This window comes from Aptenodytes forsteri, unplaced genomic scaffold (genome assembly GCF_000699145.1).
Source record: "Aptenodytes forsteri isolate BGI_AS27 unplaced genomic scaffold, ASM69914v1 Scaffold5, whole genome shotgun sequence".
NCBI classification, from domain to species: domain Eukaryota; kingdom Metazoa; phylum Chordata; class Aves; order Sphenisciformes; family Spheniscidae; genus Aptenodytes; species Aptenodytes forsteri.
Genome location: NW_008795672.1, coordinates 430,569 through 448,736, shown reverse-complemented (window position 1 = coordinate 448,736; position 18,168 = coordinate 430,569). Strand labels below are relative to the sequence as shown.

The following is an 18,168-nucleotide window of genomic DNA, read 5'->3' as shown; positions in this document are numbered from 1 at the left end:
GTATTGTCATTGTTTATAAGGGAGCTGCTTTCCCATTTTCAGTATGACACTAGAATTTAAGCGCAGCCTGTTGCCCCTAAGTTTTTTTTCTTGACTTTATGCGACTGAAGTAAAGTATTTTAACTATTTGGAAGTATAAAAGTGCAGGGGAAAAAATACAGTGTGATATACCCTTTTTTACCAAGCAGCTGCCATGGTGAAACACTATTACACTTGCGCGTTGGCTGGTTCTGTTTAGCCTTAACTTACCACTATCCTGTAAGGGGAATGGAGCTTACCGTTTTCTGTTCTTGTAAAAACTTGTGTATTATCTTAATCGTAATAGAATATCTCAACCTGAGACTCCTAATAGCAGAAGAAAGCACCGTCTAACAACTAAGGATATAGTGTAATAAAGAGACTAGATTATCCAGCCTGTCTGTTGTAACAAGTAATCATCAATCTTTTTTTTGTCCTCCCCCCCCCCGCAGTGATTGTTATGGTGAAGGATCAATTGCTTGTCCTTTTTAAGCCATGTCTGGCATTTAAACTTGCCACCAGAGAAAATGTATATGTGAAACGTGGTTTTGGTGACATGGGGATTTGATTCTCCTTCATGTACATATCTAATACATTTGAAAAGACACTTCTGAAGTATTTTTTGAAGGGATTTCTTTTGATAACCTGCTTTAATAAAAGTATGCTTATTTTTGTTACGCTGTTTCTTTGATTAAGATTAGTATGCAAGCTAAACTTCTCCCCAGCATATATTGCTGGCTCTTGTCTGTATTCTGGCAGATGGGTTTGTTCAGCCTTGTCCTCCTGGATGCCATACAGTGAAATGAGTTTATAAGCCTGCCGACAATGTTTTCTGGAACAAACTCTTCAATAAGTGGTTTAGGAAGCTCTTTTTCATAAGGTTATCACGTGTATTGAGATAATCCCCTAAATATTCCTTTGCTGTCATTCTTAACAGTTTGGATGTGTTTTGAGGACTTTTCCTTAATGCATTGTCAAATGTTTCCACCTGTTACCCTTGTCTTAGCGTGCTTTGTCTTGGGAACTGTCCTTTCAAAACACTTGCTCTCTATAAACTGCGTTTGTAAAGCATCTAGGAAGCTTGGGGCGATCAGTTTAAACCTGGAAGAATTGCGAATGGTCATGTCATATAGTTAGGTATGTTAGCCAAATCACGTGCTACACGATTTTGACTTTTGTAAATGATTAGGCTTAAACCTCAGAAGAGGATATGTTGTTTAATGCTCAGATTACATTTTGTGAAATAGTTTTCCGATTTATTTGGTTGAAAATGCCTGGTCCAGAAGTCTTTATCCATTCACAATTTAAATAAATGACTGGAGAAGTTTTCAGAAAACAAAGCATGCATCTTTGCAAGTATAAAACCAAATACACTGGGTTTTGTTTATCAGATTTCATTTTGTATTGCATGAGAAGTGGGTTGGGTGCTTGCCATTTCAGATCCCAAGAATTCAAATAGGCCACTGCAAGAATTTGCATGCCATGTAGTAATCAAGATGCTTTGGTAATTATCGGAATGATTTGGCAAGGGTTATGAAAATACTTTTTCTAGATAAAGTTAGCTGCGTGCTCAAAAATACAATATAAATATTTTGTTTAATAATTGCTTAAATTGTTCTAAAGAATAATAGGATGATTTCTGACATCTACATTTGAATGTAACTAATAACATATGAGGTCATTCATATGCTTTGCTACAGTATTTTAAAACACTGTCTCCTGGGGAATCACCCACCTTATTTTATACAGGATTTCACTCTGCAAGGTCTAAAAACATGTGCATATGTACAGAATCATTGTTGCATAGTTCTTGGCAGTGACCTGGTGCACAGTACGATATTGTGCTCTTAAAGAAAATTTGACTAAAAATGCAGGGGAAAAAGTGCTGTAGGTTTTTTGGTTTGGGTTTTTTTTAAGGAATGGCAAGTTAGTAGAATCTGTTTGCAAGCACTTGTTCAAAGGCACCCTACAAAAGACCGCATAAAATGAATTTACTTACCAAGAAAGTGAACGCATAACTGGCTAGCGCTGCTGGGATTTAAATGAGGTAGTCTTAAACCCAATCCTACGGAAAAATTGTTCAGCTTAGTTCGGTCTAGGCATACTTTTATACATTGAAAACAAGTTTATTCCTATGCAAGTATTGAAGTATTTCATGAAAAATAATATCTACAGTACAAAACCACTAACCTCACAATGCCTACAATACAAGAACAGCAACACTACAATAAAAGAAGCTGTATCAGCATTTATGGATACACATTTTCTAAGTTGTCACCGCCTCCTGTCCGAAGGAGTTGTGCCGCTTCTCTTGCTCTGTTATTGTTAGTTAACTTGTCTGCCACCAATTTGGTAAAATGGTAAAGCCCAAGATATTCAAGTTGTAGGAGTTGCCTTCGGAAAGTGTGGATACCTAACACAAACCACAAATGAAGGTGAATTAAAAAGCAAGTTTAAACAAATTTCTGTGAAATCCATAAATCCACTAGATTGTTATTAAAAGCAAAGCAATGAAGAATGGGTGCTCTAGGGAAGCTATGTCTCTTTTTTGCTCTTTGCCACAGAAAACAATTGGAAACTAATTACTGTAGAATTACATTTTACATAAAACAGAGACACGTTTGAAAAGTTCTGATAACTTGATGCCAGATATCTGATTAGACAGAGACACTGTCCTTATTTGAGGTTTACTTTGGATGGAGAACGGTTATGGGAAGCAGCACAGCTAAACTTCGCCTCTTTGTCTTAACTCTCTTTAATTCTGTGAGGAAGCTGGGACTTTTGTTCATATGTCTCCCCAAATAAGATTCTCTGTAACATTTTCTTGTGTTGGCAGTTGATGCAATACTAATACAATTTCTAGAAAACTGCTGTGATCATCATGGGTAGAATTTGAAAGGTTGCACAGGACTAAAGGAGGCAACTTCTCGGGTGAAGAGAATTTTGGATTGGTGCTGTCAGAAAGGACACAGTTGATTTGTAATTAGATGTTTCTTTCCTTTGCTACTTTATTTTTCAGAAAATACCAAGTTTTTTCCACAGATGCCATATAGGATGCTGAACAGCGATAGATTTACCAGTGTAATGAATAGTCAGTGGTTATTTTTGGAGTTATCAAACTTTTTATAGCTTCAGTTTTCTTAATACAACTATTTTTTCTTTTCCTTGTTGATACCTTTTAATTTGGGGCGGGGAGTTGTTTTAATTTTGGGTGTATGTTCATTCATCTTTTTCTAAACAGTCATCTCTTTCTAAACAGTTACGTACTTACCCTGATTACTTTCAGTTTCAAAACAAAAAATGTTGCCAATCAGAGCAAATATTCTAGTTTAAATGAAAATTAGTTCTTGATTCATGAAAAGGTTGTTTGGGGTTTTGTTTGTTTTTTTTTTTTTTAAACTTTCCTATCCAGTACAGGTAATTGAGGAGAATTTTTTTTTTAAATATTTGATGGTTTTTATCTTATGTTCTTTTTTAATGTGTCTTTGTGAACACTGAACACAGAAAACTGTGGTTCTCCTGCCTTTACTAAAAACTGATATATAAAAACTGTTTACATGTAGATTTCTTCTTTAAATGATAATTAACATTCATAACTATTTCTGAAAATGCTTTACATACTGTTTCCTCTAAGAGCCAAGTTCTCAAGATGCTTGAAGTGCTCGTATTTCGTTATCAAATTTGGCAGCTGAGTATCAGTCTGACTTTAAATCACTTGGGGGGAAAAAAAAAAAAGAAAATCTGTATTTTCTTCCCCTCCCTCAGTATCCAACAGAACCACCGGATTGCCTCGTGGATTTTCCTGTTCAGTTTGCTATTTCTTGGATGCCACAGGTAAACTGCCGTACTATGCATCTTTTATTAATAACTGAGATACATATGCAATGTGTAGGTGGTAATGAGGGGTTGGACTTTCTTTTTTTTAACTCCAGCTTTTTTCCCCTGTGTGCATTTTACTTTTATACATGCTTATGTAAATGTAGTAATACTGACCTCCATATTCCTTAAGGGAGTGTTTTAAATATTTTCCTTGCCATGTAGATACACCTCACATGTTGTATGCTTTGCACTCATTCTAGCTGTTTTTTTCTTAAGCTGTTCATATGGCTGAAATACCTTTAGGAATGATACTGGGGAAACCCATGCATGAGAAACGATTGCCTTCTAGAAAAGAAGCTCCCTCTAAAGTTGACAGACATTAAAAAAAAGGCGGTCCCCCAGTTTGTTATCTGATATAGTTTCATAACATAATAAAACTTTTTCAGTTACAATCAAAAGAACAACAGGCAAGTACTTAATAGAGTTCTGATTTCATAGTTTAACGGATATTGTTACTATAAAGAACCAAGAGCCATTGTCTTTTTTTTAGTCTCTCTCGCATTATTTCACGTATCTTTTTTCCTTAATAGAGCATGTGTACTTGATTAAATGGATTTAAATGTGACCACTTAGGTGTAAGTTAATTTGAAATATCTCTAGAAAAGAGTTGATGTTTCATTTCATTTAATTCAGGAAAATAGATTTTACATAAACGATTGCGTTTCATAATTCTAACTCTCGCGAGGATTTCTACCCATCAGTAAAGCCTGTCTTTATGGTACCAAATTTACATAGGGAACACGACTGAAAGGTTGCATCAGAATGATTTTAAAATGGGCATATAATTTTGACTGCAAAGCTCAAGGTTCTGTGTGTCACCTCAGATCCTCTAATACAAGAGCTTGAGGAAATAACTGCAAGAACGGACCATTGCAAATGAAAGATATATTTAGTTTCACATGCAATGTTAGGTTTTGATTCTCTGGTATGGTTTGGAACCATTTAAACAGATACTGTTTTTCCCTTAAATTATACTGGATTCCATGTATTAAGGCAGGACTTCAAATACTGTTTCTAACCTCGAACTTCATACATACTTTTAATAGTATTTTATTAATTTTACAACCTTGCAATTTATGTTGCCTCAAATTAACAACATCTCAAATATCCTTGACAGTCATTGCTTCTCTGTGTTTATTGTTAGTAATTTTAAAGGTACTAGCTGGACTTTCGTTTTAATAAGATGTTCTTGAAAAACATGATATGAAGCAGCCTTCTTTGACAAGTTAAAGATGGGAGCGAATATACTAATATTGACACTACAACCAAATAAAAATCGAATGTTAAAAATACAGCATTCTAATGCTTGAGGTCTTAAAAATCTTTTTGCAGTTAGAATTACCTATGGCCTATTTGAAAACAGGAACAATAGATGTTTGTATGTAACTGAAGACCCTGTTTTGAAATCATGAGTGTTAGTCATGCACAGCAAAATCATTCTGAGACCTTAAAAAACCCTCCCCACAATTTATGCAATTACTACACACATTTTCAAAATGCATGGAAATCGTTGCAGTGAGCAGTCTTTGCGCCGTGGTAAAATAAGGGTTAAGCTTAGATAATGCTGAAACACCACTGGTAGCAGAATTTAGCGGGTCCTCAAGTGGTTGAAAATTTTGGTTCCTAAAAGGGAAGAGAACATGCTATGCCTATTTTGTAGTAAAATAACACGAAGTTTTGATACTGCTAGGTCTTAAATTTTAATATTTGTTGGTCATCTTTAAAGTAAAAACTGTCAAGGCAATTATGCAATTGCGCTATTAGAATATAAACTCCTACGAAAGAAAAGAAATAGATTTCAGGTGATTGATTTTCCCACCCCCACCCCCCTGCGTGTGCCGTTGCCTATTTGATTTTTCTCCCCCCCCCCCCCCGGTATAATAATAGACATGGCTTTATGGCATCCATATTAAAAATGGGTAATTTTCCTTATGGTCCCTGTCTTCCTGCTGGGTTGATAATGTTTTGATGTATTTTTCTTTTGCTCTGATGAGAGGTCTGCTGCTGCTGCTCTGACATATTCATTTGGATGAATAATTATAACTTGCACAATGTCAAGCTGAAGATGGTAGGGTTTTGTGCGTCATGACAAGCCTAGTAGCCAGTGCAGGTGTCTCACAGCATGATCAGCAACAGCCAGTGTATTCTGGCTCAGAGGAGACATTTTAGAGTAGTAAGAAATCAGCACCAAGGGCAATGCTGCTGCTGCTGCTGTTATAAGTGCCAAATAAATGCAGAGTGCTTCTCAATGACAAGTGCAAGAACATCTACTTATTTCAGTTATGTTCTTTTTCTAAATAACCAGATAAATGTGCCGTCTCCACATTTTAGCATACGCTGTAAGCACGGTTCTGCAGTTTCGGCGCATCTATATTCTGCTGCCCTCACATCAGGGTATTGTTTCTATACTGACCACTGCCCACCTGCTTGGCTACATGAAGGTCATGAGAGTGGAAATTAATGACTAATGAGGTCAAGCAGCCAGCCAACAATGAAACAGTAATACAAGATTCAGAAGGTATAGTGGTATGAATGAGCTTATTCTTCGGTTATTTTGATGAAGACGCAACAAAATGCATCATAATCGTGCTTTTTCTTAGCAAAGGAACTTTGCAGACACCAGCTTGATATGCATCTGTAAATACGAAAAATGGAGATGGTTGACGAGACACTTTATAAAGATTTCAGAGCGTTGTGTCTTGGTTTGATTGGTGCTAAGGAGGGGGAAAATTGTTAAACTACTGTTCGTGAGAAATAAACCGTTTCCAAACAAATCTAAAGAATCATAAATTATTTAGGTGATACAGGTGATCCCTTTTCCATCCAACAGCTGTTCGCTTTATTAAATTGTATTCTATCTATGAATTCATAAAGGGCAAGCAGGTAGCAGCACCTATAGTTTAGGTTGCTTTACTTTTTCCATTAGGAGGCTTTGCAGGTGTTTTAATTTTGGATAAGCAAATTTTGTGTTAGGAAGAATTTCAACAACAAAAAAAAAATCTCAGAATAAAGATCACATTTTTATCTTTTTTAAAAAAATACATTTTAATAAATTGTGCCGTATTTACCTTAACGAGAACATTCTTACTACCATTTGATTAATATTTAGTTCATCCAGGATTTGGAGCAGGTGTTTGAAATTTGGCAGAATAGCCATATAGGCAGGCATACAGCACTTAAAAGTTACCGAAAGCCTTCGTGGATTTTATGGCAGGCATAGACTCAAGGCTTTCTCTTTATTCTTCCCAGCCTCTGTGGCTCCAGAAATAAGAACCAAGAGCGGAGTGACTTTTTTTCCATTCCTTCTTATTCCTTTAATTGAAGGAAACCGCGTATGGGCAATAGGGGTGAACTTGGGAAAGTGTTTGAACTGGAATAAAGTAAAAAAAGAAGGAAAGAATTGGCATGAGGAGCTACCCGTGATGAGATGGAGATGAGAGTGCGGAGGATAGAAATGGAAACACAAATGTTGCAAAACTACATGGGACTCTTTCCTGGTAGAAGAGAAGGTATGTTCCCCTCGGAAACAGATAGGTCCAGAATATCTGATTTTCACTGACCAAAGTGTGTGTTTCATCTCCTACCAGCTGATGAAATGAGTGGAGGATACACGTAGTCTGATAGCACAAAGGCAACATCTGGGTCAAACTTTTCTAAAACTGCTGGGGAATCATCCAAGCTGATACGTTTACGTGTGGTAGAAGAGAAGGTATGTTCCCCTCGGAAACAGATAGGTCCAGAATATCTGATTTTCACTGACCAAAGTGTGTGTTTCATCTCCTACCAGCTGATGAAATGAGTGGAGGATACACGTAGTCTGATAGCACAAAGGCAACATCTGGGTCAAACTTTTCTAAAACTGCTGGGGAATCATCCAAGCTGATACGTTTACGTGCTCTTTTAAACTTTTCTAAAACTGCTGGGGAATCATCAAAGCTGATACGTTTACGTGTCTCTTTTCCTGTAAAATAACCGATTTAACCCTGTCTCTATAGGGGTGATCACAGAATCATGGCCCTCCAAATTAACATTAAATTGCTGTTCGGTCCAAAGGACCGTGTTGGTATAGCTTGTGTCAGTATATGTCAGAGTTTTGCCTCATGGAGCCTCGAACAACTAGGACTTTGAGGCTGAATATATGCTTTGTTGAGAGCGAAAACTGCCTGTGCCGAGAGTGGCTTACAGTGCCTTTTCACAAGCCATCCCTAATTGTATTCTTTGTTTTCTACGCTCACAACTTGGAATTTGAAAAATCTGGAGAAGTGTTGAGTGTTTAAAGCTATGACTGTGGTCACGGGAGGTGATGCTCTAATAAAAACAGTCCTTTTAAAGCCAGATGAAGGGATCTCAAGCTGAGTATTCCAAACTAACATTTTCTCAGTCTCTTATTTTTCCCTATGAAAACTCAGTACGAGACCATCTAATCTGAAAATGCGTTTTGACGATAAAGTCGATACTGGTTTTGGGCTGCTCAGTTGCTGTGGTGGTCATTATAGAGAGCTGAAGGGAACGGGATCATTAAATCATGCGGCACATCTCTGTCAAAAACTTAGCAAGCTCCCACTTGAAAGTAATGAGGTGTCCTGGGACTGTAAGGCTTTCTCAGAACCTCAGTGCTGTAACGGAGAGGAAGCCGGCTCCAGCTGCTGATTTTGTATAAATTCACATTTGATGGGTCCTTCAACCAGCCCTAGCTCTAGGGATCTTGTACAGCTACCGTCGTGTAGTTAATAATCACATCTCCTCTTACGCTGTTTTGCTAGTCTAAACCAGTAAAACTTTTTTGACCTTGTCTAACGGTGGACTCTCCATTCCTCATCTTAGAAACATCTTTCTTCGTCCCAGCTATGGTTGGTTACTTGAGAAGGTCTGGTCAGAATCATGCGTGGTGTTTCCACTTGGACCCACACCCTCGCTAGTGCCTTCTGCACCGCCTTTAATAATGTCCCGTCAGCCTGGGCGTCAGGGAGCAGAGCTGCAGAGGGATCGCTTTCCAGCCAGGGCCATAGATGTCAGCGATCCCGTGGCGAGGGTGGAGGGGAAGTAGTATGTGATCGAGTTAGAAAAGACCGTGATACCCACTTGCGCAAAAAACTGCATTGAGGTTTTGTGACTCTTGGATTTCCTTACCTCTGCTACCTAGTCATTACTGCTCGTGCGGGCAGCTGATGTCAGCATCCTCAGTAGTTAGAAATAAAACACAAGGTTTATATTATACATCAAAACCATCTTCATTTTGTTTTAAGTTGTTGTGAAAGATTAAACTGCCACAATGTTCTTTGTTTTTAGACTGGATGTTTTGCCTCGTGAGGGTGGAAACCTAACTGATACGGAGGACGGAGTAACCGGTTTGGTTTTGCTAGTGGTTTTTAGAGTCGGGGCAGCCAGTGGTGATATCCTGAATTACGAGTGTCTGATTTTCCAAAGAACATTTGACATATTTCATACAAATTCTAATGCACTGGTACACAGGTGACAAAGAAACAAGGAGCTTGTGCTGTTTGACGTTATTAACGACTACCTCGGTGTAGTGTAGAGAAAAAAAAAAAAGCACGATAGCGGTCTTTGCTAGAAGTGTTGGGCAATGACCAAAAATTAGTTGGTTAATCAAATCAAAAGGAATGTCATCGTTTTTGCGGTTTGCATGACAAGCATGTGATGTATTTAAATAGCTATAGATGCATTTAGGTATATAGCAGGAGACAGCTGGCAACATCAATGAAGCATGCAAATAAGATCAAATGAACAGTGCGTTTAAAAAAAAAAAGATTTAACTACCTTTTTAAGGAACTTCATTGAAAAATTACAATTAGTATTAAAATTAATTGGATTTTAAAACTTATCTGTGGGTTATAATCCCTTGATGTTTCTTTTTTCTAGTGAAACCCTTTGAATTCCCAGAAGATAAAGATAAAAATGATTATTAGAGGATTTATCTGTATGTGATATAGAAAAATGTAAAAAATCAAAATGGAAAGCAACTGTTGCAAGTACCAGAAAATTATGCTATTAATTTAAGTGTCATCAGAGCACAAAAGATCACATTTCAGGACTGTGTGAAAATTATTAAAATACTGGAAATAATAGTACTTAAGATGAAGATATTATACTCTAAGATGTGGTTAAGTGACTGACACTATTATATCACTTCAGGTAGTATAAAAGTAACAAAATGCTTTTAAAGATAATAAGCGTTACGTTTTGAGATTGGCAGTATTCACACTTTTCTGCTTAAGTGCTTTCCTACTTTAATATAATTTAATAACAGCAGGAAAAAAGCTAGCATTTTATTTCTAAGCTACACCGTTTCTTTCTAAAATATGTATGCATTCGATATGAAAACTTATTACATGTAAAAATCATATTTCTTCACCTGAGAACGTCCATATAATTTGCCTCTTTTTGTCCAGGTGAGAAAGGAAGATGATGATTACCAAAGATTAAAGGAAACCATTCTGCGCGTGTGTTGTGTTATTTATAGAAAAATACCTCTATGCTTTCTATTTATAGAAGAAGAACCGAACATCTAATTTGCCTTTTCTTTTTGAGCCCGCAAACTTGTTCCCAGGCCAGAAGATCTCTGACATCTGGCCCTTGTCACACCTTTTTTTGTTTCTCAAAACGTACTTTACCATCTCTTTATCCGAACTGAAGAAGTCCTGTCAGTTCTCTCCTGTCCTTCCTGCTCTTTACTCAGCATTCGGTTGTTCAGTTGTGTTCTGTGTAACACGTTTCAAAATATTCTTTGGTGCTCCCAAATGACTCCTTTTTTCCTACTCTTGAGTTTCCCACTACCAAGCAATTTGTGAAGACATGTTGTTTTCTGGGAAGAGTCCATCTCCAGAACCCTTCTCCCCACCCTTGATCTCCCTTCACTGCCGCCTTTGCCTAGTTTCTTGACGCCTTCACCGTTTTCCTCTCATAGCTTCATCTCTCCCCACGAAGCCGCGTTCTGACGGCTCCTTACCCTCCTACTGGTCTGTTCATGACACTTCCCAGTTCCTCCACTGATTCCGTCTGACGTCAGGCTCCAAACTCTGACGAGAACTTCTCTCTCTCCCCCTCCTGCATTCTTCGCCTCCGATCGGTTCCCTAAATTCATGTTTTGTACTCTGGGCATCTGCATTTGGAAAGGCGTTAACTGGACTGGCCGAGTGTTTTCTCTACTTGAAGAAGTCTTTCCCTGTAGAAATAGTTACTTCTTTTGGGCTCAGTGATGATTTTCAAAGGCCTTCTTTTGCATTGCCGTTCTCTATATTGTCCTGTATAACGAAAGATTTTTCTGATTCCATCTAATCCACTCTCAAATATTGAAATCCCTTGAGCGTAATCCTCTGATTGCTAGAGATGGTTTCTCCTTCTCTTACCATATTTTCATGGCTTGAAATCAAATGTTAAGGACCTGGTTTTATACTGCTTACTTTTGAGATAATTATGACATTGTTAGGCTACATTTCGTAGAGTCTTTAAAAAATAAATAAGCTACTTTAGTTATGTGGGTATTTCTGTGTATTTATACTTGGTACCGCTGCCGGGTTGCTCTGCTGAAGTAGAGACAGAATATCAGAATGCTGGAAGTTTAATAGCAGATACTGATGATATTTACTTTAATTTTACAGTCGTTCGTTACAAGTTACAATGCAAATTAATAGTTGCTACCAGTTTGCAGAAAAGTTTTCTGAAAAGGAGTAAAAACCGCTGTCAAATCCAGGTATGATGTGCGTGTATCACGACACGTTCGAACTACCAGGACTGGCGTACTTATTTGTTCTCGGGATACAGCTGTTCTTCACTCCTGTTGTTTCCGCTAAAAACCCCGTGAGGTTCAACGTTTTATGCTACCATGCTACATACAATGGGATACATACCAGATTTTAACACTTCTTCAATTACCTATAGTTTGTTTTTTAAATATTCTATACGGCTGTAGGTGGAAACTCTATAAAATTTGTTTAAATTTCTTCTTTTCTCAGAACTCCTTAACAGACATCTACGATCAGTTCCTGGCGGCATTAGAATCGCTGAAAGAATTCTGGGACGCCATGGATGAAATTGATGGGAAGACATGGGTGCTTGAGCCAGAAAATCCCACACGGAGCGCTACGACAAGAAGAATTGCAATAGGTACGAAAAGATTTGAAGGAATGCAGCGGGGTTGAGAAGTAGAACTCGGATGGTGCTTGTTAGAGTTAGGAAAATGAAAGGTAGCACTTAAAACCTGCAAGACGGCACTCTCTTGCTTTGCGTATTGAAAAAAAACCCCTTCCGCAGAATACTGAACCTGTTTAGAAAATTAATTACAACTTTATGGTGTTACAGAACATGAAAGTTTCTGCAGGAAAATACTGTGTATTTGTAAGTTATGAACGTGTAACTGTCGAAAGCTGAGGACTTGCATGATAACTCTAGAAAAATCAGTGTAAAACATCAGCTTAGATGAAGCCCTTGTCTCATTCACAAATTCCAAATTTTTTAACAGACTATTACTTTAGATTGATCCCGTCCTGGAAGAGTGAAAGCAAGATTAGAGTGCAGTCAAAAGGGGGTTGAAAGAGGCAGGTGGAAAGGACAAAGAAATGAGAGAAGAGAGGAAATTAGAGGCTTACAGTGTTAACCATCTGAAAAAGTACCTTAATTCATATGCTGATGTCTGGCATTTTAAGGTCTGGATACATATAGGATAAGGAGTCTTGTAATTGCAAAGGAGAAGCTTGCCGCTGTCAGGGGTTAGAAAGACGGGGGGGAAATATTATCTTTGAAAGAAGAGTTCTGATTTTTAGCTGAAATCCAAGATATCAATAGCATATTGTAGAAATCTGAGAACATAGAACAACGGACCAAAGTAGACCTAAGTTGTCCCCGGAAGCTGCGGTAAGACTGGCTGCCTGCAGAGTGGAGCAGGAAAGGGGCTCGTGGGGTGCCGAGGCTGCTCCTTCGCTGGGGTGGCGGGAGGGACAGAAAAAGTTCAGCAACCGGCTAAAATGGCGTGGGTGGGACAACGCGCCTCGCGTGCACGCGCGCGCAGTCAGGGTGGCTTTGTCTTGGTTCTGCTGTACTTTGACACAGACCAATGGAGGGGAAAGAAAAGCCTCCAAAAGCGCCTCGCGTTAGATCAGTGGAGGGCAGCATGAGGCTTTGAGCCCCTTGCTGTCGGTCACAGACAACCTTCAGTTACGACTAAACTTTGATTTCATTCATTCCACTTTCTTCAAGGAGGGTAAGCCTCGCATACCTCTTAACTACAAAAAATGTTGGGTTTTGCCTGCTTTTATTTAGAAGAGAATTTGCCGTGAGGTTTTTAACCTGGATCCAGAATGTTTTTGAGCTGCTTACCCCTTATGAATAGCCGACCTTATGAGGGTGATGGGGTATCTTGTAAAAGATTTGCTCTTTCAAAAAGATGCCATTGTTCGCTCAGTCCAGGAGTATGCTGTGGAGGGGACTGACTTTTACTGCTTAATACTGTCTTTATGCTTCTCTTTTTGACTGTAAAAGATGAGGAGGAATTAACAACAATTCCTGTACTACCTTTAAAATGTCACCAAGATTTCAAATGGATTATGTCATCTAGCTTGACTTTGATTATTCAGAAGTAAGTCTAAGTGTTAACCTTAAGACTGGTCTATAAGAAATGCAAGACTGGCAGTTTTATTTAATCAGCTGCTATTTTTAATTACAGTCCATTGAAATTTAAACATTCAATATATACTGATATTTTGTGCAATTAATTTGGATACCTACCAACTTTTTTATTATTTGTAGTGATGAAAACCAGCCTGCATTAACCAATTTAAAACGGCTTGTAAAAAAAGGTTAATGTTTCCGTTTGCAAATACTTGACTGCAAAGAAAAGCTTCCCCTACGACTTGTTTGCTTTCTCATCGTAGGGAGCAATGTCTCGGTGAACATAGAGGTAGATCCCCGGCATCCAGACATGCTCCCCGAGTGTTATTTTCTTGGAGCAGATCACGGTAAGGCAGCAGACGTACGCCCTTTGTTTCTCTTCTAGAATCTGGTCTCTGGTGAGCAGGTTCTCGTGTAAGCTGCGTCAGGCTCCTGGGGTAAACTTTACTTAAGCAGAGCCAGGAATTAAGCTGAGTATGTCCATAGGAGAGCTTTACATGGTAGATGCTGGGGTTTTTAACAGCCTCAATCCATCGCGTGCTGTTTTGCTCCAAGTGACACTTTTTTCCAGTGCTTTCCTACCACAGTTTAGAGGGAACCCTGTGTCCTACAGCTCATTACCCAATCGTGTTTATATTTCAGTGTAATTTTCTTTAGGAAAAAAAAATTTAAAAAAAATTTACTACATACGTCCCAATAGTGTTTGGAAACATTTAAGTCTTACTCCATGTCCCACAGCTTTTTACCAACTTTTTAAGGTAACTGCGATCATGTCTTCAGCAGTATGGTATTTTAAATATGAGTGTAATTCCCAAAACTAAAACCCACGAGCGGTCATTGACTTACGTACCTTAAATAATTAAAAAACCCCAACCCCTGCCTTCCCCTTCAGTGCTGAAATCTGAGCGGTTGAGTCGGGTGGGGGAGCGAAGGGCATCCTAAAGGTGATGTAATTATTTATGTACGTTGTTTGCAGTGGTCAACCCTTTGAGAATTAAGCTGAACAACAATATGCACTTATGGTAAGCATCTTTAATAATATAGGTTTGAAACAGAAATGGTATTCGCCATTCCTAGCGTTGACTTTTTTCTCCCTCTCTCCCACCTGCAGGGATCCAGAAATCGGTTTGTTACAGAACTTGAAAGACCTCTTAGAAATTGATTTTCCATCTCGTGCTGTGTTAGAAAAAAGTGTAAGTTGCTTTTTGTTAATCATCAGTCGTTATTTCTGAATAAGTAAAATGTAAATGGTCACTTTATAACTGCCGGCAAAAATAAGAGACTTAGAAAAGAGCTAATTGGATTAATATATTGTCATAAGGACTTCTGAACTTCAAGCAACAATTGTCAGAGCTTGTTAACCTTTGATTAGAGGTGCACACTTTCCTGTGGCCTTCATAGCAGTAAGGCGATTAACAACAGGCTTCACTATTAAAAGGGAAAGAGGAAGTTCCAGAGTAGCTAATGAGATGTGGAAAATCCAAACATGCTGTTATGGATGTTGATGACTTAAGTTCTAATTAGGTAGAGCTGCTTAGAGGGGACAAGAGGCCATCCAAATACCGGTGCATTTCAAACAAACTTGGAATTAATTTTTGACAATGCTGTAACGCTGGATTACTAGCTTTGCTTTCACTTGTGAAATTTTTAAATTAATATCTGACTGTGAGGTCTTGTGTCCAAATGTAATGGCAAATCATTGTGTTTAATAAATAAAGAAACAGCGGGGGCCCAAGGGTATGAAAATGCTTGTCAAACTAGACGTAATTCGGTGAGAGGATAAAGTACAACCTAGCAAAGTCTTGTATGTCTGGTAACTAATCTCACTCTTTACACCATTATGGTATAAACATATATATTGAAGGCAAAAATACTTAGTAATTCTACGTAACAAAAAATGCAAAAGCAAAGACAAATAGGTGTTTTCTGTGTTACCAGCCCTGCTTCTTCCTTGCAGTTGTACTGTAAGCTAAAACGTGTTGTGTTTTAAGGATTTTGCTAAGGACTGTGGGATCTGCTATGCCTATCGACTCGATGGCACTACTCCGGATCAAGTGTGCGATGATCCCCGATGCGGACAGCCTTTTCATCAGGCTTGCCTGTATGAGGTAAAGGAATTAATGGGACAAGCTTGCTCATTAACTCACAGATTCTAGACAATAAGCATCGCCCGCTTAAATTTCAGATGAAGCAAAGTCCTTTAAGGAGTGCTACAACAATCGCTGTGCTTCCTCTTGTCTTCTAACCCACAGCTGATAGAGGAGCTCCCTGTGGAAGGGAACCTGCCTCGCTCTGTGGTTATACAGAGTCTGACTTGACACGCACCGTGTCAGATGTTGATCAAATGAACTCTGGGTTGGAAAAAGCCCTGGTAATAGATCGTTCTTAAATGTGAGAGGAAACAAATGTGAATTTTAATCCACTTACTTGTGTTGCAGTGGCTACAAGGTCTTCCTTCTAGCAGACAGAGTTTTCATGTCATCTTTGGTGAATGTCCATATTGTAATAAGGTAAGGAAATCTAATGAAAATGAGTGCTTGAACTAAATAGTGTGTGGTAGCTTAGATAACGGCAAAAACTGCAACAAAGTCAGTTGTAAAATAGAATTTGTGGCTACTATCTTCCCTTTACACACTGGAATAGAGGAAAACGTTCAATTCCTGTGCATTTAATCCATCAGTATTTAACCAAAGGTTTTCTGAAAGAGTATAAAGATGGCTACACACCAGTTATCAACATACTAGCGTTAGAATAATTAAATACCACGCCACACTGTATTTCATGATACTTTTTTTATGTTGCTGTAACAAAGGTCCAGTTTCAAAAACCAAAAAAAAAAAGCATCCCAACATTTGTAACAGAAACCAGCCTTGTACAAATAGTTTAGTGCATGCGTAACTATTGAGTGCAGATTTGGAAAGCTTAAGTGAACGTGCCTTTAAAAGATATGTATTGACAATATTATTTAAAAAAATCTTTTCCAAGCCACTGACACTGAAATCTTCAACGAAGAAACTTTGAGAAAAAAAACGCATGATGGGAACACCGCTGCACTTACACCGAGGACGCTGAAACAGTGACATCAAAGAAAATACAAGGAAAGCAATATTAGTAGCAGAAGTACAAGTATAGCTATCGTGTAGGGGTATGTTTCGTCAGTAAACGCAAACCTAAATACAATAGATAGAGAAGGACGAGTGATGTCAGCACCAGTTTCTTGCAATGAGACTGGATGAGCTGTAGTTAAGAGTCGATCGTGTGTCTTTCTGGATTCGGAGAACATCGCTTGGAGGTCGAATGGTGGTAATTCTCTTGCAGTGTCTTTCTGCAGGGAAAAAAAAAGTTATAAGAAAATTAATGTTGAGTGAGATGTGAATCGGAAAAACAAAGATGCCAGCTAGGTATTTAAGTTATCCTAGAGAAAGCAATACAATTCTTACAAAGTCTTAACTCTGGAATTTGCAGGTGTAAGTATATTGGATATTAAGTCTATAACACTAGGTATGATTAAACACCTTCTAAAGAGACATACTCTATATTTATTACTGAAATCAACAGCTGAAATTCTTCCATATCTTTAATTTGTTTCCAAAAAAATGTTAATACGTTAAGTCTTTACAGTGTTCCTACTAATAGTTTGAGCCTGGAAACCCTAGACGTTACTCAGGAGTTTCATTTGCCGTGTTAATTTGTGTAAGTTTTTTGCATTTCCTAGTGAAGCTAAAGTTCTCCTGATTTATCATAGATAGCATAAATATGCTAGTAGGTGGGGGTGGGGGTGGGAATTTAGGCTTCCAGAAGCAATGCCATCCTTAGCTTGCCTTTTTGATCTCCATCTCTGAAAGGAAAACCCAAACACTACGATTCCGTTTCTCACATATCTAAGACTTGACCATATTTTCCACTGTCCCTTAGAAAAATTTCCACCTTTGGTTTCCTTTCCGCAGTCCCATTCACAATATGTTATTTTTCAGCAATACATCCCACTTAATTTCAACTCTAGCAATATAGGTTTCTTGGTGAAAATTCATAACCTAAATTGTATTTCTCTAATAGAAATTTCCTGTCTTCCTGTTTTATTCCTCCTTTGAATTAGTGACAGACATGCCTGTTTCTTTTCTTTCGTCTAATAGAAAGATGCTATTATGTCCAACATAAAGGCAGCTGATATGTTTTTTCTTCTCTGCTTTTTGTTGTTTCCGTATTATTTTCTAGATGTTACTTCCTCGTTCTCTCTTTCGCAGTTTGTCAGCTGTCCCGTTTCTCACAAGCGTCCTACCCTTCTTGTCCTACTCCTCTCAGTCAGGTGTTCCCCTTTCAGCATAGAAATGCTTCTCGGTTTCATTTGTACCTAAACTGTCACTGCTTTCCAGCAGCATCTTACGAAGCAGACCCGCTCGTTCTTTCATTGTCCCAGCTACGTGTGCGATGTTTTTCTGAATGTACTTCCCCAAAAGATAAACCAGGAAGAAAGAGAACTTTCCCTCCAAGTTCTGTATTCAGACCTTCAACTGCATCGTCTATTAACGGCAACAGGGTGGCCATCCTGTCTAAGTGTCTAAGTTAGAGCGAGGTGCCTGCACCGCAGTTAACTACTCCAGGCAGTTGCCTAACCAAAGTGTTTGGAATTGCTCCCTGGAGAATGCT

The 18,168-nt window shown here is 38.3% G+C and overlaps 2 protein-coding genes across 2 annotated transcripts in view; one reads left to right on the top strand and one right to left on the bottom strand.

Moving 5' to 3' along the window:
* The window catches only part of FANCL (Fanconi anemia complementation group L), a 29,974-nt gene extending 13,385 nt beyond the window's left edge, over positions 1-16,589 (top strand). The window contains exons 6-13 of the mRNA XM_009282548.2: positions 3,784-3,852; positions 11,871-12,021; positions 13,785-13,868; positions 14,498-14,543; positions 14,633-14,714; positions 15,513-15,629; positions 15,960-16,031; positions 16,507-16,589. Coding sequence (XP_009280823.2) covers positions 3,784-3,852; positions 11,871-12,021; positions 13,785-13,868; positions 14,498-14,543; positions 14,633-14,714; positions 15,513-15,629; positions 15,960-16,031; positions 16,507-16,542 — 657 coding nt within the window. The 3' untranslated portion in view covers positions 16,543-16,589. The remainder of the gene's footprint in view (positions 1-3,783; positions 3,853-11,870; positions 12,022-13,784; positions 13,869-14,497; positions 14,544-14,632; positions 14,715-15,512; positions 15,630-15,959; positions 16,032-16,506) is intronic.
* The window catches only part of VRK2 (vaccinia related kinase 2), a 48,190-nt gene continuing 46,106 nt past the window's right edge, over positions 16,085-18,168 (bottom strand). The window contains exon 14 of the mRNA XM_009282510.1: positions 16,085-16,846. Coding sequence (XP_009280785.1) covers positions 16,604-16,846 — 243 coding nt within the window. The 3' untranslated portion in view covers positions 16,085-16,603. The remainder of the gene's footprint in view (positions 16,847-18,168) is intronic.